At 40.9% G+C, this 27,982-nt stretch overlaps 1 protein-coding gene across 2 annotated transcripts; it reads left to right on the top strand.

The window, feature by feature from the left end:
* The first annotated feature begins 5,465 nt into the window (after window positions 1-5,465).
* Window positions 5,466-27,982, top strand: grhl1 (grainyhead-like transcription factor 1). Of its 2 annotated transcripts, none has more exons than XM_049595313.1 (16): window positions 5,466-5,621; window positions 9,075-9,264; window positions 9,558-9,631; window positions 11,395-11,528; window positions 11,617-11,852; window positions 12,379-12,461; window positions 12,781-12,934; window positions 13,041-13,152; window positions 14,707-14,801; window positions 17,471-17,714; window positions 18,929-19,056; window positions 21,360-21,388; window positions 21,600-21,685; window positions 23,094-23,179; window positions 24,647-24,711; window positions 26,604-27,982. In XM_049595313.1, exons 1-16 carry the CDS (start codon window positions 5,602-5,604, stop codon window positions 26,716-26,718), a joined length of 1,851 nt encoding a protein of 616 aa, XP_049451270.1. In that variant the 5' UTR covers window positions 5,466-5,601; the 3' UTR covers window positions 26,719-27,982. The 2 variants fall into 2 exon arrangements, with proteins under 2 accessions (XP_049451270.1, XP_049451271.1); XM_049595314.1 differs by lacking the exon at window positions 5,466-5,621 and adding an exon at window positions 5,726-5,849.

Here is a 27,982-nt window from a genome sequence, read left to right on the forward strand (position 1 = left end):
CCATTTTGAGGGACAATTCAGCTCTAGAGGAACCCTGAGGGAGGCAAGTGTACATTGATTGGATGAGCACGAGCCACAAGCAGCACTGACAACTGCCATTTTTAAAAAGCTGTTAGCTGTGTAAACAACAAACAACACAAAACACAAACAATGTCTGGTACTTAAAAAAAAGAAGAAAACATAGACAAATGGACCAACAGTGACGTCCAGGCTTATACTATGTGACAGGTGAAATACAAAAACACCTAATGTTATGTTCATCTAATCAACTACTTTTTTGGGTTTGTTTTTAACACTACCACAACAATTTATTAGTTGCAGATTTAGATTTTTTAAGATTTTTTTTTTTTCTTTTTTTTTTGGCCTTTAATGGATAGGATAAATTTTAAGTGAAAGGGACATGCAAAGGTCCATTGGTTGGAATCAAACCCTTGGCCACTGCAGGAAGGACAAAGTCTTTGTGCTTGGGGCACCCGCTCTACCTAATGAGCAACTAGGTGCCCGGACATTTTTACTTGTGACCCCTTATAGAAAATTAGTGTCTACTTGGGACACGTTGTTACATTTCAAACGTGTTAGCATTTCCACCAAAGATACATTTCCCCTAAAACTTCTCAGATGGTTTCATTGACATAACTATTTAAAATATTCAACCTTTTAGAAATTTAACAAAGAAAAGAGAAAAGTAAAAAAGCTGAATACAAACGTGTGTCGCTCCTACTTCTTTCCCACCCCATTAATCATCTCCCGACCCTCCAGATTTATTTTGTGACCCTTTGGAGGGGTCCTACCCCTGGAGTTAAATACTTTACTGTAAATAAAGTGTATAGACTAGTTTAAACTAGTGCCACCCTGACAAGCCACAACAATAAAATGCCAAATGGCTGCATGTGTAGTAATAGTCTCATAATGTTATATAATACATCAGTCATACTGGCAATTCGTCTACAGAGTATTTTTACTTTTAGGATTTGTATTGGAGTATTGTGTTGTAGTATTCATGCTTTTACTAAAAGGTCTGCTGTATCTTCTTCTTCCCGAGAATATCTCAGCAAGTCTTTTCTCAGGTTTGATCCCACGCTTTGATCCGTACTAGTTGTCTTTTGTCTGTTTTCCCCCATTGGTCTCCCGTCTCTTTTGTCGACTCAGCACCGAGTCAGACCCACCATCAGCAGTCCTGGCACACATTTCCAGCCTCACGCAGATACAGAAAACCACACAGATCCACGTATCCCTCCCTCGCTGTATTATCCCATGTCCACAGTGCAAACACAAACAAGCTCCAGGAGAAGCAGGTGTCCTTCCACTGGGATAAATAAACAGTAAACCAGGATCCAGGAGCAGGAGGTTGTCTCTGTTTGAGAGGGAGAGTGGAGTGGGGGGAGGGGGAATTACTGTTAGTTTCTGTCTCAGTGTGTGTTTGTGGGGAGAAACTTTGAATATTGCTGATAGCATCTTTTAAGCTTCCACTATCTCTAACAAAGCTGTTTGTTTTCACTCAGGGTGTTTCTTTTTATCTCCTGTTATTGGGTTTTAAGGTTTTATTGTTGAATGCGTTTTTGTGTCCCAATCATCACAACTTGTTGCAGAGGATTATGAAAAGTAGAGGCAAATACAGTTTGTAACATTAGCTCAAAGCAGCTTAAAATACACTGTAGATAGATAAACCTGTTTAAAGTTGGCACCTTATTGTTTTGATTTTTAATTTCAGACTTCTACAGAAAAACTCTGCACTGACAGTAATTTGCTTCTACTTACTGTAGGATGCTGTAAGTTGTTAACCGTTAAGAGTGGCCCCCCTGATTTGGTTGCATGTTAATTCGTCGTTTCATTTGCACCCTTTGATGATTCTAGAGGTTTCAGGACTAATTTGCCTGTTTCTTACCTGCAGCTGTGCAAGGTGATGGTAATCTGTCCTCCAGGAGAATGTAAACAAACTTTCTGTGTCATCATCCGCGAACAGTGACATAGGTGGGAGTATTTCTTTATAACTGAGGATAAAGGTTGACTTACAGTTAGGCAGGATATAAACTGACTCACAGCCATGGGAACAAATTTTTTGGGGGAGTTTCAGTCTTTTTCTGGGGAAGTAATGGAGGAAAGAAATCCTAACCTTCACAGTTCACCTACTTTTACATTATATTCTACTTCATTTCATTAATTTATTTATTGAAGTAGATTTTTCCAACTTTTCAGGCACACAAAATGCTCAAACATGTAACCAGACAGGTCTAACCTTTCAGTATTTAAAGGTCCCGTCTGTAGTTTTTAGGAGCATCTATAGGCAGAAATAATGTTCATTACAATGATCTTATTAGTTTGTAATCACATGGAAATAAGAATCATTGTGTTTTCATTACCTTAGAATTAGTGATGTCAATGGTTAACCAATGATCGGTTAATCACAGGGATTATTTTTGACTGCTAACCCATGTTGATCTGTAGGTTTATTTTGCTTCCCTTGACTTTATTGCACTGCACACCTCCTGTGTCTTGTGGGCACTAACGTAAGCTGGTGGCACCACTAATTCAGCTATGACCGCTTGTAATGCTGTCCAAGTAAGTGGTCTAGTTTTAACCTGCGAACCCCCTGTAGCATTGCTAACTGTGTTACCACCGTTAGCTTTGTTATAAGGAAGTTAAAAAGTCACTGTGTCATATCACATCATACCAGTGGGGTAAAACACATGTGCAATGAAATCTGGTCTGCGCTTTCTCAAAGACTCAATACCTGGCACACTACAACATGGAAATGACTGATCTGTTTTACTAAGATGTACGCATTGGGTCAGAATATTTTTGTACGAAAAGTAGAGATATACAATTCTGTAGTTACTGAAAAAGTCTGTAATAAAAGACCATAAACAAATGCTTTCTATATGCAAACATTCTATTGTGTATATCGGCCCCCATCAAATTGAGTGTACCGAAAAGTTCTGTTAGTGCATCCAAGAGCACCTGAGCGGACACCGCCACTTGCTGTAACCCTCCACCCTTGCATTTCCAGTTACATTGCATGTGTCATAGCCCATAGATCCCATAGGGTTACAGAGTGTGTCCCAGCCTCCTCTGATTAGCCTTGCCCTGTTAACAACGTTAGCATTGTCAGCATGGCTGGTTGTGCTAACACAGTTAACAATGCTAAAGGGGTTTTATGGCTCAAAATGAAACTGGTTACTTACCTGGGCAACCTGGGGGGAGCCTGGAGGGTGGCCACCATGTTTCCGCAGGTTACCGGCATTAATTGCTAATGAGCAGCTCCATTAGCTATCTCCACCACTACTAAATCCTACACACTAGACCTCTAAATATAAGTATTTCTAAAACCATAGTTGATGGTTTATGATATTCATAACTAATGAACTCAAGTGATCCTGCATGTTCTAAAACTTTTAATTAGAGGTGGAGAAAACAATCTCACCACAAGGTCCATTAAGTAGGGAAACTCTCTGTGTAGGAGCTTTCGACTGTGTCACAGGATCTGTATCAGTAGATGGAGTTTGCCCAGTTGTCATAAATTTGTGGATTTCAGATTTACATTTGTTCTTGCAATTAATTGTGATGAAGTTGCTATAAAGTCACAGTTTATCACCGCAAACACTATAAATTTCTATAACAGTATACAACATATTCATGGCCATGGTCAGAAAGTTTCATATTTGAAGTAGTGAAGCACCGACCTGATACACCAGACTAGTATTGATGCCGATACTGACTTTATTAAGCAGACCAAGTATCGGCCATGATGATGAAAGGATACAATTTTTTTAAGTCTCTCTCTGAATTTCGCACCAAAATAACTAATAATAGAAGATACTCACTTGACTTGTCAAACTTCAGATAAACACAAGAACATATTTTGTAACTAACCTGTGGATTTTTGCCCCCCATCTTTGAGATCTGAAACCCATACGAGAGGGATTTCTTCATGGCCACAGTAAGTTAAACCTGTTTCATTATTCATGTGGGCACCTGATGAAAAATGTCTATTGTTCTTTGCCTGTTTCATCATAAACATGTTGGTGTTTAGCATCATGTTAACTAACATTAAAAGATATACAGATCTGACATTTGGGGGAAAGTATCGCATCAGTACTTGTTACCTGCAGATACACAGATTTTTTTAATACTAATAAACTTTATATATACAGCGCAAAATAAGTTACAAGGTGTTTGACATGGTTGAAACAGAAGTAAAAAGAAACAAAAAACATCAGGATGGCAATGTAATTAAATTAAACAATTGCAACAATAGTTATCAGAGCCAGACCCACCCATTAAGCGATATAAGTAGTTGCTTAAGGCCCCTGGCCTCTGGTGGCCCCTAGAATTTTTTTAATGAACTTGAGACAATAACAAAATAATAACTGAACCTCCTTGACAAAAACTGGCAATATTTTGTACCATTTTTGCCAACAAATACTGACAAAACATTGAACTTAGAGACAGGAGAAATAGACAATTTGAAGGCTGAGTAATTTGCTGTCACCATGATACTGTGGTACCAAAAAAAAAAAACATTGATGATTTCAATTAAATAAATTACATTTGGAGGTCGCTTTAAGACAGCGGTATACTTCTTTACATATTGCATCAGCTGCATATTGTAATGAACATAATGGATGTTTCAACCGGTCTAGAATTTACTGTCTCACTATGAATTATTATATTTAGAAGTTCCTCTAAAGAAATCTAGCACAAATGTACTTTAAATGTAAAAGTATATGGTATAGTCATATACAAGGTCACTGTAATAAGAACAGAAAATAAATAAAATAAAACAACAAACAAATCCTGTGTCTAGTCTAGGTCTAAGTGAAATAAGATATGCAAATATGCATATATGAAAAATAAGGCAGTAACATTAATCAGGTCATAAGACATATTGGAAATTAAATTGTGTGCTCACAGAATTTTTTTTGTAAAGATAAGTTTTAAGAAGAAGATTTTGTTTCTGCAAGTCTATGAGTTTTCTTTTTATTCTCTGCATTGATTGTGGCCAAAGTCTGGATTCCTGCTCTTCCAGTTCTTAAATTAGCAGCACATTGCTTGCTTGTAAAACATAGATTTTATCCAGTGCCTTTAATAAAGCTTCAGTTGTGATTGTGACTGTTAAACTGTTGCATCCTTAGTTTTATGTTCCTTCTTGTCCTTTTTATCTTTTCATTGCCTTTTCTTTTCTTTTTTTTTAAAGAATATAGTTTGAAATGTGATTATTTATCCTTATTAATGACCCATGATGATAAAATCACAGCTGTTAAACCCTGCTCCTCCTCTGGCTCACCCTGAATCCCTCCACAGCTCGCAGGTAGGCCACCAGCCGAGCCAATCACAACCCCACACAGGGTAATTGACAGTGTGGCCCCGCCCCCCCAGTCCACCTGTAATCCAATCCGCGGGCCTGTCACAGGTAAAACCGGCCTTAATTTCTCAGCATAGCCCCAAAAAAGCGAGAAAAGCCGACAAAACCCGTTCTCTCAGTCGGGGACACCTTGTTTGTTGCCGCGGCCCTCATCCAGCGTTAGCGGCGGAGTTTACCACGGTAAAGAAGACGGATCGGATTTTCAGTACCAACTAGAAAGTCCAGTTCGACCGACCGAGATGTCACAGGAGCATGACAAGTAAGTTGTCCTGACTCTCCACTTTTATCCTGCACCAGGAGCACGAGACACTTTATACTGACTCTAAATATCTTTTGGGGATTTTTACACTTTTTTATAAGCTCATTGCGCACAGGGATTTTAAAAAGAGGCGCACTGTGGTGCACCTCTCACCTGCAGCTGCTGACGTATATTTTTCACCTGTATAATTTAATCATCATTATTTATCATAGCTTCTTTTGTTAAAGGGTGAGTTTTACTTTAAGACTTGGCTGCCAGGCTGGAGAAGCGATTAGATCTCATAGTTTCCCATGGAGTAACTCCGCTCGCTTCACCTGTCATGTTCAAGCCTGTACAGGTGTATCTCCACCTGTCGTGCGAGCACAGGCGCCTGTTAGAATAAAAACTGTCCCGTGATAGCGATGGGCGGTTTAGTGTTTGATTTTGCTTTAAGCTCTAACAGTTATGTGGATAGTCTTAATGATGTTTGTTCAGGAATAAACATGGAGCTCAGCAGGGAGCTGTCAGCCAAAGAAAAGTGTCTCTGCGGGTTGTTTTATATCAATGTAGGAGTTTTGATCAGTGGCTTTACTCAAATGTGTTGAAATAAATTATTTTTTAAATGCTGATATAAAAGCTTTTACTATGTTGTGTATGTTTTTTTGAGGGCAATGACACGCAGACTTTTGAGGGGAGTGAAACTGTACACCTGTTAGGCGTTGGCTCGACTTTACTAACACAGACAATGTAAGCAAGCACAGGGCCATATGAGGTTTTAGTGGATTTTACTCTACATGATACAAATGTTTTGGCTGTCAGAAATGAAGGACTGCATGCACACTTCTGTAAATGTTAAAAAAAAAATGTGTGTGTTTTCACGCTCCTGTGCATTAAAGGTGAGATATGTCAGTGAATTCATGCTGCTCCACTGACTTTATGTGAAATCTAATTTTAATTTCTGCCTGAAAACAAACTTTTCTTTCGTTGTTTTGTTGTAGTAATTGGTTACCCTTTCTCAGAGTTTGATTGCCAGTAAATACAGGATCTTATCAGGTTGCCTTTTATGAATAGCACAATTAGATATAGGATTACTAATTATCACTTTGCCTTGACCATTGAAGGGAAAAAGAAGCTGGATTTGTTGTAGTTACTCAGCGTGGAAACTGAGCCAGTCCGTTTACACTTTATCATAATTGCTTTGTTGTGGCAGAAAATCAGGCAGATGGATTTGGTGACAGGATGATTGTAGACGTATTATACAGGAGTGTAGTCTCCAGAGTTTGACAGGGAGAGCTAATGACCGAGATGAAACTTTAATAACAAGAGCTTGACTAATGACTTTGTTTCAGTAGTTAGGATTAATACGTCTGTGTAAACAGGAGCTGAGTAAACATTAAAATTGACTCTAAATAGGCCAGTTCAGCACTGAAATGTTTTTTGTTTCACTTCTCAAAACTGTTTACCTGAGTTCTATGAGCTTAAATTAACACATTAATACCATTACAAGCAGATGAGACACACAAAAACACAAGGTGCTGTGTTCTCATTGGCCCAACTCAGTCCTGTTTACAAAGCAGTGACTCTTAAGGTGTTACAAGATAAAAGAGGAAGAAGAGGGAAAATACGCACACAGTGACTTAGAATAACAACTTTAGCTTCCCTTATGAAAGACAGTAGCATGGCGCAGGAATGTGGCAGGGTCAGGTGCGTCACTTGCGGTCAGCTTCCCAACCAATGAGAATTCCCCGAACCAGAGTCGCCACACCGGACGAGCCTGTAGAGCATCTTTCGCTGGAAACACTTCGGTGGTTCGATGGCTGAGATTTGTTGCACAATGGTTGAAAAGCTTGAACAACAGGTCTTACGATAAAGAACATCTACATGGTTGATCTCTCGCTCTTATAACCTGTTTGTCTGTTCTGAACGAGGTCGTGATTGCAGGTCTTGGTTTTGTGAGCTCGTGTGGAGTCAGTGAGGAGAGTCAATCTGGAGATCTTAATCCTAGAGGCCATATCTGCTCTTTTAAACATGTACAAGCACTTTCCTTACAGTGTATTTTAAATAATGTCTTTAATTGTTGACATCAAACAAAATATTTTAAATGACATAATCAGATCTCTCCGTTAAAAAAACATAAAGTAATAACTGAAGAATTGCATGTAGATAAATGTGGGTTAAGTCACTATCTATCACAGAATTAGGAAACACGACGGTGAGCAAAGCCCTTGCATTGGGTGTCTGTGGCCAAGGGTGTAGGTTTCGTTTTAACACTCAGGCGAGCATACACGAAATGTGGTGTTTGGGGTCCTCTGCCAGATAGTTTCGAGCATCAAACGCTTCATTTCCTGCATTCTGGTGAATTTTTATGTCCTAATTTCTGCATTTTCTGCATCAGTTTTTGGTCTAAATGTCTTTAAAGCTGTCAAAATAAAAGTCCTCTCCTATTTTCATGTTTTTTAAATGGGAAAAAATCTATACCTATGTCTGTGGCGACAAGTAGCGTACAGTTAATGACACATATTTCAGCATCCAGCAGTGGTTGCTCCTCCAGAGAGTGTAGGCGGAGCTACATAACAGACTCTTCAGCTCACTGAGTGTGAAGTGGTGGACTGTCTTTTTCTGGTCTCTGCTTGACTTCATGTGTGAATGGTTACTTTGGCTGAACAGTCAAAGAAAAGAGTGAAACTTAAAAAACAATTGAAACTGAGGTGCCATGCCATTGTTCCAAAGGCCCATTTGTCCAATAAAAGTCCCATTGAACCTAAAGCCTATTTCTCCAACAGCCTGTTTTCATCAAAAACAAACATCTATTGCTCCGAAATCCCGAGTCTCCAAAAAACACACTCCCTGTAGTTGGTTTCAGTTTCCCTGCTGTGTTTGAGCCACTGGCCCTGGGTATTTTTACTGACCCTTTGCAGCGTTTCTCAGGAGCATTTGAGCCACCGAATCCAGATGTTTTTCGGCGACCCATCCCTGCTTTTCTTGCGACTATTGTTCCACCAAACATGGGTGTTTTAAGCCAAAATATGATCTTCTGCTAAGGCTTTTGTGCCTAAACGTAACTACGTCTTCACCACGTCGTTGTTGACAGTTATAATGTGTCCATAGTTTACAGAGACGTACAATGCAAACATTTTTTTCTGGCGATTATTTTGTCTCACCACACTGAGAATATATTTTTGGAAAAAACAGGACTTCAGAGCAATGGTAATTTGTTTTTGGTAAAAATGGCTGTCTGAGAAATGGCCTTTTGGTCCAATTAGACATTTTTTGGACAGGGCTTCAGAATTTTCAAAACAATGGGCGGTCCCCAAAATGGAAAGAGAGATCCTAAAAACCCACCTGCAGTTACTGGATATTGACATAGTTGCCACCAAAGCGAACAGTCAAGGAGATCTTCATGAATGTAACTTTGACTTCTTATTCATCTGGATAATACACGGTAACTTATGACACTACTTCTTCTGTTTACAGTAAACGTGCGGTCCTGGTTCTCCAGAACGAGCCAGGCTACGGCGGCCAGCGTCGCTCCTTCACCACAGAGGATGAAGCTTGGAAATCCTTCCTGGAGAACCCGCTGACGGCTGCCACCAAGGCCATGATGAGCATAAACGGAGACGAGGACAGCGCCGCAGCTCTTGGCCTGCTCTACGACTACTATAAGGTAACAGAAAACTTACATAGGAATTACTGTGGGAAACAATTCTCCATCTTTCTAAGCTCATCATGAACTTGCAGTGGATCTGTACACAATCAAAAGCAAAATCTTGTATTAGTTACCAAATCCTTTCAGCCTTTACCTATATGATCTTTCTCCATACTGACATCCAACCATGAGGCAACATCTGTGAGGCAGAGCTTATGTCATGTAACTGATCTATAGACAGCATGATGGACCCGGCTTGTTGGATGTGATGTGGTCAGACGCTGAGCGGCTGTGTTTACCCTCCCATACAGGTGCCCAGGGAAAAGAGAACAATAACCCAGAACAAGCCAGAAGCCTTGGTCTGTGATGTGGATCCCAACAAAAGGTAGGCAGCAGCCCTCACCTAATACCACCCCCCTTTAAAAAATAAGAGCATGAAATGCAGAGGGGAACCACGGCGTGAAGGGAATGGAGGGACTTGAGCTGTTTTTGCATTCTCTGAATTTTGTGTAAATTTGCATATATATATGAGGAAGCGGTACGGAGTGCAGCCTTAACCGCTCGTTTATTAAAATCTATTTAAAACTGCACACATATACATCATGGAGGAGAACCTGGTGTCTCCAAAAAGTCTCTTCAGGAAGAACAACAGCCTTGTTTTTCATTTGAACTCAATTTATGGGTAACCCACTAGATTTGCTCTTCATTTAAAAGGGACCTATGACGCTCATTTATTAATGTCTCACTTGTATTTTCTGTTTTTACAAGGGCATTTTTAAACACTTAAATGTAAAAAAAAAACACTTTATTTTTTCCCCACTGTCTTTGGAAGAACACCTGTATTCACCCTGAGTCAGAAACTCTCCGTTTTAGCAACTGTCTTTTTAAGCTCCCCTCCCCAAAAAGCCTGGTCTGATCTGAATGGTCAGTGTTTCCCTTTGTACATCACTGCAGCAGAGGGAATGACTGTAATAAAATATAGCGACTCTTTCTACAATGGTACACAATGGTACATAATTGGAGAAATGTACAACATCGGTGATGAAGATTGGATGTTTTCTTTACATTAGCATGTAGCTACATGTAGCAGTGTATGTAATGCTAACACCTGCACTAATGTGCCTGGAACAGATGAACATATAAAGAAATCAATAACGAAATGAAGTCGGCTTGTCTCAAAAATCAAAAATGAAAGTGTTGGAACGACCCGAAGCCTGAGGTTTTTGCTCACAGGGTTTCCTTTTACATATGTTTACCTCATTATTTTAAACTTTGTCCGCATTTAATATGAGCATTTGACATTGTAACATTAAAAATATGTGACAGAAAATATGTGACAGAAAAAAAGTAAAAGCACAATCAGTCTCCTTTAAGGTAATACACAAGGTTATACTAACTTAATTTCATCAGTAGGTCTCACCCAGGTCAAGATGTACTTTTCAAGGGACCTAAAAGTAAAAAACATTCACAGTCACACAACCAAGTGACACAAAACAAATGAATAAAACCAGGCACAGGTGTCATAAAGTAACATAAAGCTTTAAAATCTCAAAAAAGGATCAAATAATTTATCTTGAGAGTTGCGTAATTCATTTTAAGCACATGTGTAAAACCTGAATCTGAGAGTTTTGCATACGTATTAGTTATGCAAGGGTAATAAATCAATCACTTAAGAAGTCCCCGGAGGGCAAATGGTTGCGAAGCAGTGAAACATAAAACATCAAATTAAAAACACAAAGCACATTAAACACATATGCAAAACAAAATAGAAAATGTTCTGCATGAGGGGCGGGCTGCTTTGAGTGTCAGGCTGTGACCTCGGCTTCTCAGTCAAATCCACTCCTTGCTCCAGCCTCTTGACCAAAGTTGGCCACTTTTGTGTCCAAAAAAAAAACAATATGGCAGTGGATGAAATTCTGTCCACAGTCCACAATCCAATGGGTGACATTATAGTAGCTATGTCCATTACTTTTACAGTCTATGGTTTCTAATCATCTGAACCTAAGAACCTTTGTGTGAATACAGGTCCTGAAGGTGCACATGAGCTCATGTCAGCATTGTTAGTGTTGTGTTGTCAATGGGATTTAAACTAAGGTGGACAACATATTAAATCCAGCGCTACATATGTGCTGTTTTTCTTTGTTGCAGACACCAGATCCAGGCTGGACACTCATTAGCTCAACTTCAGGAAGCTGGAATGGAGAACAGGATCCAGGTCCTCAAGGGGCCCTTCAATATCCTGCAGCTGGCCCAGGAAAAGAGGGCCCAGTTCCCCTCACCAGGTCTGTTCACAGTCAACAACATAAACAGACATGAGCAGCTTAGAAGTAAAAAAAAACCTGATTGTTATATTGCCGTTTGTCCACTCAGACACGACCGTCACTGTTTCCATCGCCGCCGTGCCAAACTACCCGCCCGTCAAGACAGAGGTGCCCACCCACGGCTTCTCAGTGACCGTGCCAAACGACTGTGCCGAAACCGACGGCCACGTGAGCGTCTTTGACCGCCAGCTTGCCCACAATGCGGTTCAGTTCAGCCCCAGCACCCAATCCCGCACGCCCCCCGACTCCACCTTCTCCGAGAGTTACAAGGATGGTTCCCAGGAGGTGTGTGTTTCGATCCCCCTCTTTCTAAACCCCGCTAATGCTCTCCCTACAACCCCCCCTTCACTCTACTCTCCTCTCCGCTCTCAGATCTCTCCCATCACACAATAGGATATTCACCTGATCCCATGGAGCCAGCGGTGGGCTCAGCCTTCCCTGGTTTTATTTGAACATGCCAAAATAGCGGCCAGTGTGTTATTATGCCATTGTCTCACCAACACAATAAAGTGCTGTACTTTTCTCCTACAATAGCCAAAGCCCTTTCTCTCTCCTCTTATTCTATTTAACCTGGAGGGGAATTACCTTAGAATAGAGTAACCCAACAAAACCGCTGTACGGGAGGGGGTGAGGGGTGTTAGCAACATGAGGGACTAGAAGAAAAGGGGATGAAGTGGACAAATTAATTAAATCTACAAAAACTCTCAGAACGATCGTTAATTAAAATATTGGTGGTGAATTATAAGTATTTGTTGGTGAATATGCGGAGCCTCACTTCACACTCTGTATCTGTTCTCTTTGTGCGCTGCAGGTGTTTTCCTTCCCAGGGGATCTCCAGTTACGTATGGCCTCCATGGCGCCTGAGGACTACACTCAGTTTGACACTGTGCCGGGGTAAGTCGCGCTGCCGCCGGCCCACCGTCCGACTTCCACCGCCATTCAGCTTTTTGACACAAGACCGCAGAATAGTTTCATTCATAGTGGTCACAGGGGAGACACCAGACTCCCCTACGTGTGAAAGACAAAAGTCTGCACACACACACAGGCGTTATCTGGTCCTGTACACTGATTTTAAGGTCACGGTGTAGCTGCAGCAGCTACATGATGCACGTTTTTGAATCCTGTTGTTGCATTGTCATCCAGTTTTCCAGAAAACAAATGCCTTTTCTTTGTGTTTCATTCTTGATGTTTACTTCATTCCCTTGTATTTCAGGAATAACTTCGAGTACACTCTTGAGGCGTCCAAGTCTCTGCGTCAGAAGACAGGTGACGGGACGATGACGTATCTCAACAAGGGCCAGTTTTACCCCATTACCCTCAGGGAGGCTGACACCAAAGGCATTCAGCAACCCATCACCAAAGTCAGGGTAAGAAGGGAAGATAAATAAACCTGAGAGATACTGACATTAATCACATGCTGAAACATCATTATGACATATTGAGTTTTAACTGTGTGTGATCATCCATTGTCAGAGTGTAGTGATGGTGGTGTTCGGAGAGGAGAAGTGCAGAGATGATCAGCTGAAACACTGGAAGTACTGGCACTCCAGACAGCACACTGCCAAACAGAGGTGTCTGGATATCGGTAAGAACCACTTTCTTTAATTTAATTGATACACAAATGATCATCCTGTGGGGGAAGTGATCCTTTAAGCTGTCAAATACATTTAAAAAAAGAGCACTGCTGCAATATCAAATTAAAAAAGAGTCATATAAAGTCAAATATAACGTCAGAGACCCTGCTGGTGCACAGATGGTGGTAATTTTAATGATCCACTGATTCATTCATGGTGATATCATTGAGTCGACTTATTAATCCTCCCATGTCTGCACAGTTAAGTGGCGGGTTGAAAGGGCAGCTTAGCAGCAGCTGACAGGAAAAGGTGTGTTGCTGGGGATTAATGCTGCAGCCTTTAAAGCTACAGTTGGGAACTTTTATAAAAATAATTGTCATATTAACTGAAACTGTCAGTGTATTATGAAAGAAGTACATGAGACAGATAGTCATTGAAAAGAATCATGTCCCCCCTCCTCTACTTACTGCCTCGGCACTGGAAACAACCAATCAGAGTCGAGGAGTCTCTAAAGCAGCTGTCAGTCATATCAATTGCTCCATGAACTGTGGTCAAAGTGTCAGACTAGGCAAGGCAAAAAAAAAATTTCTTTATGAAAGTTGCCAGCTGTAGCTTTAAGGTCTCATCTACATGTATACAGAGGTTTTTGAAAAGTTATTTTCCCACTACGTTCAAAAAAAATTCTGCCCACATGGCCTTTGTTCTACAAAATGTCTTTGTACACACTAGAAGGCAAGAACGTTCGCTAGCATCACAGTCTCCCCTCAAACATAGTAAAGCGTGCAGGCTAATGAAACCCTTCTTAAAAACACCTCGTGGAGATCTCATCACAGTTGATTCTCCTCTGATATAAGGATGAAAGCGCTCACTCAGAGATACAAGCTATGGTCTGGACATGCTCATGATATTGTCCCACCATCTGCTGGTTCAAGTGGACCTGATCCAAAACCAAGAAATTCTGGCGGACCATTAACATTCGGTGCAGCTGATGCCTCTGTGCATCTGTAAAGTGATGCAGCAATACAAAGCTGAAGTGTAAAGTAGTCATTAGACCAAGCAGTGCAAACAATATGTTAGCAAACAGCTAAGTTAGTTCTCTGTTGTTATTGTTTCTGGCTCATGCCAACTACACAAAGCAACAATGAGCATGTATGAATCATAGACTATAAATAATCGGTTGGTGGACTCCAGTTTTGAAGCCTCCAGTTCGGCATTTTAGCTGCCGCCATCTTGGTTTTTTGGAGCCAGGAGTAGAATTTGGCCATTTGAGGAACTGTAGTTCTTGGCAGTTTGGTGTTGGAGGTTGCCACTTGGCGCAAACTGAGAAGCTGAGAACCTTAGAAGTCGTTTTAAAAACTTTAGAGACCTAAAGCTCCATTTTGAGCGTGGGACACATTGTCAAGGAAAACATCTGTTTACAGAAATATCTCCATACATGCAGACAGGGCTTAAAACTTAAAAGTTCAGAAAGTTTTCAGTACACTTTTACAGTAGCCAGGTTGGTTCAGTCATACATCTCACTCTGCTGCTAAATTAGCCGCTTAACTCTTGTTTTATTGTCACAGCTGACTACAAGGAGAGCTTCAACACCATTGGAAACATTGAGGAGATCTCCTATAACGCCATTTCCTTCACCTGGGACACCAATGAGGAGGCCAAAGTAAGAGACACTCACACACACACACAGCTTCACAGGCATCCAACTGATTGACGTTACTTCCACTCTCAAGGCTGCATCTAATATCATTCATGTAAGAACAAGTGTAGTGTTTGGTCCACAGGGTTTCCATACACTTCCTTGTCTTGAACTCTTAATATCAACACACGTAAAACTTTAAGCCAAAAATAGACCAGTAGACTCCATTTTAAGGTCCTGTGTGCTTTTCGCCACAGACCAGACTTAAGGTTTCAGGTGCTGACACCTCTTTGTCGGTGATCATCAGCGGCTTTGTTCATTGTGATCCTCCAAAACAGTCGTTAAAGAAAATTGAGGCCTGTGTAGAGGAGTGAGGATGCTGTCATGTCGTTCCTCCCCTCCTCCCGTGTGTTTGGTCTTGTCGTGTAGAAACGTAGTGGAGATGTGTGGTGTGAGTTTTCTTGACTGGTCCAACCTGCCTGTCACCCCTATTGTGATGGTGTGTGTTAAGGTATTTCTGCGCACCAGACAGGAGCAACAAAGAGTGCAGGAATGAGGAAACTCAGCGAGGGGGCACAAGGACAGTTAACAAATAAAATCCCGTCCAGCAGGTAGCCAGGAGAGGTTAATGAGAAGAGGAGCTTCTGTCCTCTCTTGATTCTTATTGTTGACCCTCATGTCAGTGCTCCCTGGCACTGATCCACCGTCAGCCTGAGATGGAGGACAACTGACAGGAGACAACATGGCGCCACAGCTCATCCCCCAGCGTCTCGCTCTCTGTGGACTTCATTTAACTTAAAGTCACATGCACAAACCTCTCTCATACACACACACACATATACACAGTACATACACACACACACCAGGATGTGGGTCTAACTGTCTCATGACTCCAGGCCTGTGTCCATAGGATGTTCATCCTTCTGTGTGTTCACTGCCTCTCCGTGTGTGTATTTTTGGAAGCACCGCCCTGCCGCGTTGTTTGAGCATCTCATCAATGAGATGTTAAATGAAAGATGAAATGTGTGTGTGTGTGTGTGTGTGTGTGTGTGTGTGTGTGTGTGTGTGTGTGTGTGTGTGTGTGGCTTGGCCCTGGGGTAATTGCTCTGCAGCATATACGTATTTGCTGTGTATTTGCACAAGGCAGCCCCTCCCTTATGTTTACCTGCTCTGGGGCAGCTTACTGGTGTTATCACAAAAACATCTTGTGATGACAATGATTTCTTTTCTGCTTTTAACTGTTTGAAGCTTTATATTATTAATTTTTTGCTGCACCATTACATTCCCTAAAACCATTAAAATATTGCTTTACCTGCCTTGTTTTCAAGGTAAATGCTGATAAATAACTTTACTAACTAATCTAGGTCACTTTATCAGCCATTTTAGGATTTCGTAGGTGATGATTCCGCAATTCAATTTTCAATTCAATTCAAAAATTGCCAAAGAAGTTGCAATGCTGTCATGGATTTAGAGCTTACTATTTTGAGCATTATGCTCTCTCCGCTGGGTTAGCATGAGCAAACACATCAGCAGTGGCTAACATACAACACAGAGCCATTTAACAATGTCATACATACACCGAAACGGCTTTACTCTGTCATTGAATCCCTCAATAAATGCTGGGTAACATCAGCAGTGTGATGCTAACAGTTATCCCTGTCACCGTGTGTGGCTCTGTCACAGGTGCAGCAGTAGTCTCGTGATAAACAGAGACAAAGCATCAAGGAGGGGCTGAGTGAATCAATATGTTGTGTGCAGTTCTACAATGAAAAAAGTGGTGCACCAAAATTTCTTTTCTGAGTTGTTGTTCTGACTTGAGGGGGCATTCATGTGAATTTTCCCAGTCAGGAACTCATTTTTACAATTATTCTGACATGTCACGAATGCAGCTTTAAGTTGCCAGAAACATAACATACTAGAAAAATCACACCTCTAAAAATGTACAGATCTTTTCTGATTATCACTCCAAATATTATCATAGAACACTGTAGAAAATATTGTATCATTTACACGCACAAATGCAGCAGAAAAAATGAAAGAGAAATAATAATACAGTCTGTTTACATGTAAAGTGATTTCACTCGACACTTGACATCAAAACTTTCAACTGGTTTTCTCAGCTTGTTTCCACATGATATATGAATAACGTTTCTTTGCTTTGAATAAAACAGGGTCAGTGTGTATTCACTGATGAAGAGCTCCAGAGGATTTTATTTAAATTCATGCAATGCATGAATGCACAAATTAATTCACAAAGATCCATTTTATTTGCCTCTTAATAATATTCACATTATCAGTGATATCTGCTGCTCACTCCTCGGTGTCTCTGTGTAAGGTGCTTCCAAATGCTCTGTTATGATAGTGCGTTTTGTTGACACAATGACAACCTGTTTTCAGTACAAGCACCACGAGGACAAAGGAGCATCTCCACATTTTAAAAAAAACACCTAACTTGTGATTACTAGAGTTGGTCAATAGAGGGCAACACAGAACACTGAATGTAGTGTGAGGACTGAAGTGCAGAAAGGCCTCCAGTATTTCACTATGATGCTCATGTGAATGATAAAGTAAAAAGAAGCAGCCATTGATGAAACAAGTTGCTGTTGACTTTAAGCTAGCAGATGTTTTTATGTTAAAGTTGGACTTTTTCTCAGTGCTTTAACCACAGCTGTCCCTCCTTCCTCCCTCCGCAGATCTTCATCTCTGTCAACTGTCTGAGCACTGACTTCTCCTCCCAGAAGGGCGTGAAGGGTCTCCCTCTGAACCTGCAGATCGACACCTACAGCTACAACAACCGCAGCAACAAGCCCATCCACCGTGCCTACTGCCAGATCAAAGTCTTCTGTGACAAGGGAGCCGAGAGGAAGATCAGAGATGAGGAGAGGAAGCAGTCCCGCAGGAAAGGGAAGGTCGCCGATCTCAACCCCAGCCTGGCCTGTAAGTCACTCAGGAGTACTTCACCTTGTTTAACATGCAGAGGCAGGGCAATGAAACCACTGTTGTTTGATTTAGGTTTATTTACTACCTAATCCCAGAGGTTGTGTAGCAGTGAACAGTGATACAGACACTTAATAACGGATCACCCTAAATCACCCATATCAGATTTTAAAGGTGACCTTTTCACCCCCAAATCAAAAATACATATCTTTCCTCTTACCTGTAGTGCTGTTTATGAATCTAAATTGTTTTAGTGTGAGGTGCCCAGTGTTGGCGATATCGGCTGTAGAGATGTCCGCCTTCTCTCCAATATAATGGAACTAGATGGCACTCGGCTTGTGGTGCTCAAAGCGCCAAAAAGATTAATTTTAACAGCAATGTCTCTTTCCAGAAATCATGACTCGGTCACCCAAGAAAATCACGGACTTTGTTGTGAGCAGTTTTATGTAGGAACTATTTTCCGTCTAACAAACTACACCCGCCAACTGTATCACTGTGCAGAAGGAAGAGTGCATCTACTGCTAGCTCACCTAGCACCACTGAGCTAGCTGATGCTACAGCTCAGCTGAGGAGGACGCCATTAATGCTACATCTTGGGCTTGTCACAAGCATGAGTAGATGCACACTTCCCTCTGCACAGTGATATGGTTGGTGGGTGTAGTTCGGTAGAAAAGAAAAGTTCCTGCATGAAACTGCTCACAACAAGGTCTGTGGATTATCTTGAATAACCAGGTCATGATTTCTGGACAGAGTCACTGTACAGGATTGTCGATTAGTGTTTGTAAACACGCTCGCCAGCGAAAGTGAAAGTAAAAGCCAACCCCAGATTCCCTGTCGTTTGGCGTTTCGCCTCGCTATATTCAGTGTATGGTGGATGCCAGCTGCTAACTTGCTGCTGGTCACCACCTTTTACTAATGCCCCGACCTCCCCTGAATGCTTTGGGTATACTGTACATGTCCTGAGCACAGAAAATAAGAAAAAATTGAAAATAAAGTTGTAGGGCAGAGTGTCTGCAGGAAAGATTACCACCACACACTTCTAATGGGTCATAGGGGATATTTGAGAGGGATTACTTCTGTATGAGTCTGTACTTAAAAAAAATAACAACTGTATAGTGAATGTTTAATGCAGACTTTAAGACTTTTTAAAATGTCCCTCTACATTAATGGACACGTAAGTCTAACCCGTTCCCTGTTGTGTCTTTTCCTCCCAGTCGTGGACGTCAAAGTTCCCATCCTCCAGAAACGCAACGACGTGACCATCTTCAAGATGATGACCGACCACGAGACCCAGCCTGTCCTCTTCATTCCTGATATCCACTTCTCTACCTTCCAGCGCCATGTGAGTGCCAGTCACAGACACACAACTCTAGCATAGGTTTACATGTCTTGTGTGTCATCTCTGACCATGAACATTTTGTTTTGCTACATTTATGTAACACTCGTAGCATCTTCGTCGATCCATAAACAGTTTTATTTTTCAGCTTCCACCCACCCATCAGCCAGCTGGGTCGAGGTGACCTGCTTGTTTGCTAGCTGGCAGGAACAGTGAGTTCTGGTTGCGAGCTCTGATAGGAGTCCTACATACCGATGGCTGTATTTCAGACTGCTTACTCACAAGATGAATCATTTACCAGTGACTCAAAACAAACCGGGGGCTCAGAAGATACTACCTGTTCTGCCAACCTCATGTGTGCTCAGAACAAAATAAATAGGCAGATTTAGAAACAGGAGGAGGACTGTGGTTTTTGTTAATGATGTATAGATGCTGCATGTTGCAGATTTTACCTGCATGTGTGCAGTTTGTCAGGGTTTTATCTTCTCGGTGACTGGACTCTGAGCTTTGCTTCCTGCACTTAGGATGAACATGTCACATGACACTTACAAAGGTGTGTGTGGCCCGCACACAAACGTTTTTTAGGTCACTTCTGGCACCTTTAATGTCTTCTTTGTCATATGATGAGCTGCTCTATATATAGTGAAAATGACAGCACAGAAAATAAACTTACCTTACCTTTGAGCGCCCCCTGCTGGCCACATTTTGAGCAGGCCCACCTGAGTACAAGTCAAATAAGTACTTTTTCTACCTTTCTCTCACTCTCACTATGTTTACTTTGCTACCAGCGAGACTGAGGGACGGACAGGAGGTTATTTTTAGTGTTGCCAGTGACATTGAACCTGACTGAACTGCTATCAGTTTCTGATAAACTCTGGGTTTACTGGGTTTCCTCTTAGAATAGAATTCTATTAACAGCAGCGTCTGCAATCAATACAGTCACAGAGCGAAAAGGCTGCAAAAAACAGCTCCTTTCCGAGGATTAAAAAACCAATAGCAGATTATTTTTGATTGATCTTGCGCTTTATTTCAAATAATGATGGATGGACTTTGCTTCTACTAAATTTGACCTAATTTTAGAGTTCTTAAAGTCTGTTTTTTCTATTTTAATCGTTTTTATGTAGCTTTTCATTGTTTTTAGATGCATTTCTTCACCATATGTAAAGCACTTTGAATTACCTCTGTTTTTGTAAGGTGTTGCAAAAATTAAAATGCTTTGCTTTGCATAAAAAGAGAATGTGATAGCAACTGATGTATTACGTATGTCCCTATGTAATTAAACGAACAGTATGTAAGATTTAGGGTGATTTAGTGGTATCTAGCGGTGAGGACTGCAGATTGCAACCAGCTGAAACTTGTACCGCCTAGAACTCTTAGAAGTCTTTATCATTTAGGAGGTTTTTACCGGGAGCTGAATTATCCGCAGAGGTCACCTCCTCTCTAAAACAAAGCAACAAGGTGAATAAAACCATTATTAACACTGAATAAAGTAGTTTTACGTCACAAAATCTGTGTTTTTCCCATGCTCTCGTCATGGAGGGGCTGCTATCTATGGTGACGGACGCAAAATCGTGAACTGGAACCAGTGTTTGGTTTGTCACTTCTAGGCTACTGTAGAAACATGGCAATCTCTGTAGACGAGGACCCGCTCCCTATGTAGATATAATCTTCTCGTTCTAAGGTATTAAAGAAAACCTCTGTATATCAATCCAGTTCTGCCAATATATCCCCCTGAATCCTATGCACTGGACCTTTAATAGAAGACCGTGAGGAAGAAGAGGCTTATTCTGTAGTTCTTAAAAAAGAACAATAACTCAAAAACATGTTTTCCGACCTTTTGACCCCTGAAAGTGATTCTGTGCAGACCTGCATTTGGATCACAGTACCTCCAGCTGAGTTGCCGCTTAGTGTTGAGCAGGGTCAGTTCTCAGTGATAAAGCAAGAGTAAATGGGTCAATAGAGGAAACCTTTGGCTGTTGACTTTATCTCTGACCTGGCTGACTGATTTAGCCGCCAATTTGGGCTTGCAAACTGTTATTTGTGATATTGGGCTTCATAAATAGAATTGAATTGACTTAAACATGCAGGGTTAGTACTGCAGCAGTCACAAAGTAGTGGATTTTAAACATGCATTGCAGGATATATATTAAAATCATGTTTAAGTGCTTCTTAATGTCAGTTATTGCCATGAGTATCAGGTTCCCAATACTCAGACGTCCATATCTGATACTAATAGCAATTTAAAGTAATCTCTGATATGTTGGTTGGTTGTTTTTGAATTAATGTCTCTGTTTCTGTTTCCTCTGCAGCCTTACTCGCAAGAAGATGCAGAGGACAGGTGAGTTCATTGGGGCCCTGATTTCATACTTGCTTTTAAAGTATTTTTGAACCGAGACAACCTTTGGCACCTTCCCAGTAAAAGCCATATGCATATACATGCTTCTAGGAAATGCCCGAGGGCTTTGTGTGCATACGTGTTTTATAGCCTGCTAACTGGTTGTTAAGGACATTTAAGCAGTAATTTGTGTGTTTCTGTGTGTTCACCGCAGCTCGGGCATGAAGAGATTACCCTTCAGTGACGATGAGTTCGGTTCGCCCCCAAACAAGATGGCGAGAGCGGAGGAGCCAAAGAAAGGTACGTGTGTGTGTGTGTGTATGTGAGTGTGTGTTGCTGTAGTGCAATGCTTTGACTGTTCACATGCTCATCAGGTGAGTTATGCTCTTCTCATGGGCTAAATCAGCGTTTTAAAGTGTCTGTGTGTGTTTGCTGTGGTTGGCCCCTGAGGGCGACCCACACACACATTCTCTCTCGGCCATGTGACTATTCCAGGTCTTTCAAAACACACACGTGCCCAAGGCCTCCATTGACCCAACAAAATACCACTGATCACTACATGCACACACACGCATGCAAACAAGTCTGTGCCCTTTACCCTACATCCTATCTCTAGGCATACAGCAAGCTTTCTTTTAGTATGTAACGCATTATTTAAGTATTGTTATAGCCAGAAGAGGAAAGTCTTGATCATTTAAAACTGGTTTCACACAGATTCTGCATGAATACACCTGCAGAAAGTCAGACTTGATCATGTAAAACAAGTTTGTGCTGAGAACCAATTGACCTTATATATGTATATTTTACAGATGTGAAAGCATGGGTAATTTGTCATCTTAAATCGACTTTAAATCAAACTAAATTTATCTATAAAAGTCTAGGTGAAGTTTAATCTCTCCACGACAGCTGCCATGTTTTTCCACTTAGAAAACTGGCAGCAGTGCAATGCGTGAAAGAGAGAACTGCCAATCATATGAAATGACGTCTGTTTCAAAGTTATCCACGGCAGCTCCAAACCACAATGAACTTTGCCCTACAAATACGTTGTTGCATTATAAACACCACCATACACTCACTTACTGTACTGTTTCACTTCTTTCTTATTGAGTTTCGCTCCATATACAGACATGACACTAGTGAAACTTCCTGTGCACGTACAGTAGATACGTCTTTAAATGTTTGCTGTATTTAGAGGCCACATACATCACACGCTGCTGTCACAGGTTGGAAAACAATATGAGGAAATCTATTTAGAGTCTGATCTATTTTGAGATGGGTCTTGTGAATGAGAGGTGGGTCTGTTCATTTATGATGATTGTGCTTTCTAGGTGTGCTTTGTCTGTGGCATGTCTTTGAGTCTGGATGAGCGCCCATGCAGTCTGGCAGGAGGGGTGTTTTGTTAAAATGGCCTGTAACACTATACAGTACATCTTGAAATTTAATAAAGGATTAATCATACAGTGCACGTGCCTAAGCTTCACTGCTTCAACACTGAGACATGCATGCAGTAAAGCCACGATTCCTCAAACCCACACAAGTGAACCAACGCGGCTGTCAAGCTGTTCAGACTGACGTAAATACATGCTTCGTGTCTGCCAGTGACTTTTATCTGAGGCCAGATTTGGGGTTTGTTTTTGTATCCAACCCATGAACATACGTGCTTTCTTTTGACGCCTTCTCGTTTCTTCTTTCCCTTTCCACCACACAGTCCTGCTGTACGTGCGCAAGGAGACGGAGGAGGTGTTTGATGCCCTCATGCTGAAGAATCCCACGCTGAAAGGCCTGGTGGAAGCTGTAAGTGGTTCTCAGTTCATTAAACTGGTAGTGGCTGGTGTTGAACTTCATGTTTCTGATGTATATCAGTGGTCTCGGCCTTGTACCTGTGTTCAAAATCACATACTAACATACCGCATACTCATGGAAGGATTACTGAACAGGCCTACCTGGCACAGGTCGGCTCTTAACGGCTCTCGCTATCATTTGTAATTATTTTATCCAGCTGTTAATTATTTAAAGCGTCTGCCTCACAGTCTGCCATTGGACAGTTTGAAGAGCCACAGTGCATTTTTGGGCGGTCGAGTATGTCCAGTAAGCTCATGTCTCAAACTCAGAAACTCTTGCTAACCTAGTATACTTCCTGACATATCCCACATATACAAACTCCACATACTGTGCAGTTGGAACGCACTACATACTCAGCTTTACATCACACTTAATATGCATATTGCGTTATTATGTGATTTTGTACACAATCTGTGTGTCTAAGCAGCTACAGCAGGTTAAATAAGCTGTGACAGGACACCAACCCAGCATAATGTACAAAAGGATGAGAACAAGGAGTGGATTTAGGAAAGTGAGAGAGCGAGAAAGGGTGTGTGTGTGTTAAAAGGGGACACAGGGGGACAATAAAGTCAGTAATTGAGGGGAGGGATGGGAAAAAAGTTGTGGAAAAGAGGAAAGTGGAGGCGTCCTGGGGAGAGAAGAAGAGGAGAACGTGGGAACAGGGGTGTGTACAGCAATTATGGAGAACCAACAGTGGAGTTGATGAGGTAAAGCAGATAAGCTGTAACAGGTGTGTAAAGGATAATGCTTTTTGTTTATACTATCTTCCGTCCTGATAGACAGAGATAGAGCTACAGTGCTGTTACAGAGTCCCTTCTTTATGCCCCCTTTGCATTTTTACACAGAACCAAACAATGGTGACATCATGCTGCACTGCTGGGTGTGACATGTAACACAACAGCGTCAGCCTCTAGTCTGACATATAACATAGGCATTGGCAGGGTTTTCGAAACAATAACAATGGCATAACATGTCAGCAACAATCAATTACTAATCATGTTGTATGGTGGCTGATCTCGTCCTCTGTTAAGAGGGTAACAAAAGCTCCTGGACCTTATTGTTTTACCAGTTTGTGGACATTTTTGGCCACTTTTCTTTGCCTTTGAGTTAGCTGCTAACTGCTAACAGCTACTATTTAAATCTCCCATGGTCAAATTGTCACATATGTCCCACCCATGACCCCATCCTGCTGGCTGTCCCGTTTATACAGAGGTTGTTGTTACTTCCTCCGAAGGGGGAGAAAACTCTGCCCCCCCTGTCCGTGATTGTACCGTCTATACAGAACAGCGAGGCGGCATAATGGCGTGAAATTCCCGCCTTGAAGAGGCAGTGTAAAAGGGGCTTTTGAAAGCTTGAAAGAAGCTTTTATATTTCTTTAAATAATTTGACATTGATTTGTTTTTTTCTTTAATCAACCAGATTTCAGAGAAGTACGAACTACCTTTGGAAAAGGTTGGAAAGGTCTACAAGAAGTGCAAGAAAGGGTGAGTATGAGTCAGTAACACTGCGCCACACTATGTCTGAAACTCTGTGAGGGACCAAATCTGATACCAATTAATAACCAAATTAACTAGAGATTGCCATGGAATGGCATCACTTTAGCCACGACACAGCGATCCACGACTTAAAATTAATGTATACCATGGGCGTAAAGTGGGGGAGCCAATGGTTCCTTCTACCACATCCATCTTCAAACTTAATCTACAATTTGAAGAGTTTGTGACTGCATCTTGCACAGTTGTGACACTATTGCATTGACAAAATCTGTCCACAGACAGACAAACAGACACAGACTAACCCCTGTCAGAATACTCAAAACCACTTCTGTGGTAGTTCTCACTACAACAGGTGCCACCAGGACCACGTTTTGCCATAATGATACGCACACATAGACTCACAAGGGTAAAACAATACCTGCCATTGCAACCTTGTAGCCGCAGGTGACAAATGCTGTTCTACCTCATTCAGCAGGATTCTCCTTAGGGGCTCCCTCAAATTGTATCTGTCTAATTGGCAAATGAAGCTTAATTTAGTTCTTCTTGAAAATGCAAATAATGACAGTGTCAGTCAAACCCCTCGCTTTCCCAGATTCATGATTGGCTGATTTATGCCATATCCCTGAAACACAAAACAGCACTCCTTTACACTCACACCATGCAAAACTAAAATAATTTCTCCTTATTTAAACTTCTTTCTAACAAATTAATACGGACATTTGTGAGTTAACTGAGCATTAGCAAGCTGCTGTTGCTATGGCTGCTGCTGTGATGCACATCAGCCAATCATGAGCTGTAGGAGCAGACTCATACAGGCTTGATTGACATCACCATAATTGGGATGTTGAAGGTAAATTAAACTGTGCGATGATTACATTTGCATATTGAAGGTAAAGCCATGATCTTGAGCAAATCTTGCTGTAGTACAATACATCTTAAAGGAATGTTTGGTGTTTTGGGAAATATGCTAATTTCTTGTCTAAAGTTAGATGAGAAAATTGACAGTTAAAACGTAGTTGCAGCCAGTTAGTTTAGCTTAGCACAAAGACTGGAAACAGGGAAAGTGTTAGCCGGCTCTAAGGGTAAGCTAATGGGCTACAGCTACATTTTCAAGAAAGTGAACAAAGATGTTCCCCAAAACGTTGAAGTATTGTTCTAAAGGTCCAGTGTGTAGCATTTCAGGGTATATATTGGAAGAAATGGAATATAATGTAATAAGTATGTTTGCTTTAGCGTATAATCACCTGAAAGTAAGAACTGTTGTCTTTTCGCTAGCTTAGAATGAGCCGTTGATATCTACATAGGTAGCAGTTCCTCGTTGACGGAGTCTGCCATAATGCTCCACCATGTTTGTACAGTAGCTCAGAGGAGACTAACCAAACACTAGCTAGGGCAATTTGCGTTTTCGAGTCGGCCATCGTAGTTAGCAGACCCTCCACGACAAGCAGCATCAGAAAAACACAGGTTTTTTAACGTGAAACTGCTTTATTCTGTGTTTTTACTGGTTTAAATCACTTGGTCTGTTTGTTTTGGAGGGGAAGAGACCTCTGCAGATAATTTATCTCCCGGTAAAAACTTCCTGAACAATGAACACTGGGGGGAATTCTAACTGGGAGTAGTTTCAGCTGGTTGCTATTTGCAGTCCTCACCACTAGATACCATGCTGTTCTTCAACAGAGAAGATGAAATAAAATGATAGCAGCCCATGTTCAATGTCCTGCCAGTCTGTACTCTCAAATAAAGGCAGAAAAAGTCCACAAAATAATATTTAAAAAATATTATTGCGGCCATTGAATTAGTCAGGATTCTACTCCGCAATATTTTTTTGGTATGAAGATGAAATAAAGAGGTCGCTAACACCCATGTCTGTTTTCTAATAGGATCCTAGTCCACATGGACGACAATATCATCAAACACTACTCCAACGAAGACACCTTCCAGATCACCATGGAGGAGCTGGGCGGCATGTACAAACTCACCCTCACTGAAATCTGATTGGATGGTGCGAGGTGACATCACCTAGACCAGAGGGATGGAGGACTTATGACATGCAGCTGTCAGGAGTAGTGGTTTACACGTCTAACTACGCAGTGATTATGGACTTTATCTGAAACTTAAATCATGTTGTCTTTGTGCTGTATTAATGTCAAACAGATTTTTAAAGTCCCACAGGAGGTATTTTAAAAAAAAGCCATAGCTCTTAATAGACAGCAGTGCTAATTAGATATGTAAGCTATACATTTTAATTCATTTTAAAAACTTTTTTTTTAATGTATACAAATCAACGAGTGAGGACAGACTTGATTGTTGTGACACCTTCTCAGTAAGTCGCAGAAAATAGCGCCCACTTTTGTAAATTTTTGGGCAGAGCATTTGTGGTGCTGCTATACCTCATGCTATGCTAGCAGCAGTGTTTCTTGTTCTGAGGAGAAACGGCCCATGTTCCTAAAGCCATAGCACTGATGATTACAATTCGTAAAGTTGGGTATTTAGCGCACAAAATAAAGACAGCAAATTGTTGATGGAGCCCGAGAGGTTCAGTGTATTAAAACTAAACAACATGGCAGTATTTAGTGTGTAAAACTCTCTTTAAACATCATACAGTTAGGGTAGAATATTGTAAATGTTTGTTGTATTTTTTTTAGCATAGGATACATGTTTGTGAATGAAATTACCTTTTTTGTCAGATTGATTTAAATGATGGCCTTTTTTGTAAGTATTAAATAGTCACTAAATGTATTGATAATAATTTTAAAACACCCCTTACCTGTAGAGTAGTTTTCTGAATGTCGATGAAATAGGTCAATGAATGTCTAGTCCAGTCCATGCAGGCTGTTCTGGAAGTGCAATATGATATTTAGGTTCAGACACATTCAGAAAAGAAATCTCCTCTATTGCCATAACTAAAGTATATAATACATATTAACAGATAAACATTTTTTTTGGAAATATTGTTGTATATATCCACTGAAAAAATGGATCTATATGATCCCTCTTTTGTATCTCAGTACTTATTGTGTATATATTTATTAAAAGAAAGGATGTGGGTCATTGTTGTTGTTGTTTTGGTTTTTTTTTTACCATATATATCCAAATTTCTGTTATTCCTATTAATATAATGTTTTTTTTCTTTTTATATGAAGTTATTCTAACATTACATGTCAAGGGACAAAAAGTAATTAACATGTTTTTAACTGATGTTTTTTGTTTTGTAAAAGACTTGATGCACAAAGTGCCCAATAAAGGCTCTCTAGCAGTG

Source organism: Epinephelus fuscoguttatus, linkage group LG14 (assembly GCF_011397635.1).
Source record: "Epinephelus fuscoguttatus linkage group LG14, E.fuscoguttatus.final_Chr_v1".
Classification (NCBI taxonomy): domain Eukaryota; kingdom Metazoa; phylum Chordata; class Actinopteri; order Perciformes; family Serranidae; genus Epinephelus; species Epinephelus fuscoguttatus.

Excerpts from the sequence above, each read along its gene's own strand:
- grhl1 (XM_049595313.1), top strand. The coding sequence starts at position 5,602 with ATGTCACAGGAGCATGACAA. Across the intron at positions 14,802-17,470 it reads ACACCAATGAGGAGGCCAAA|ATCTTCATCTCTGTCAACTG; the intron begins GTAAGAGACACT and ends CTCCCTCCGCAG. Across the intron at positions 19,057-21,359 it reads TCTCTACCTTCCAGCGCCAT|CCTTACTCGCAAGAAGATGC; the intron begins GTGAGTGCCAGT and ends TTTCCTCTGCAG.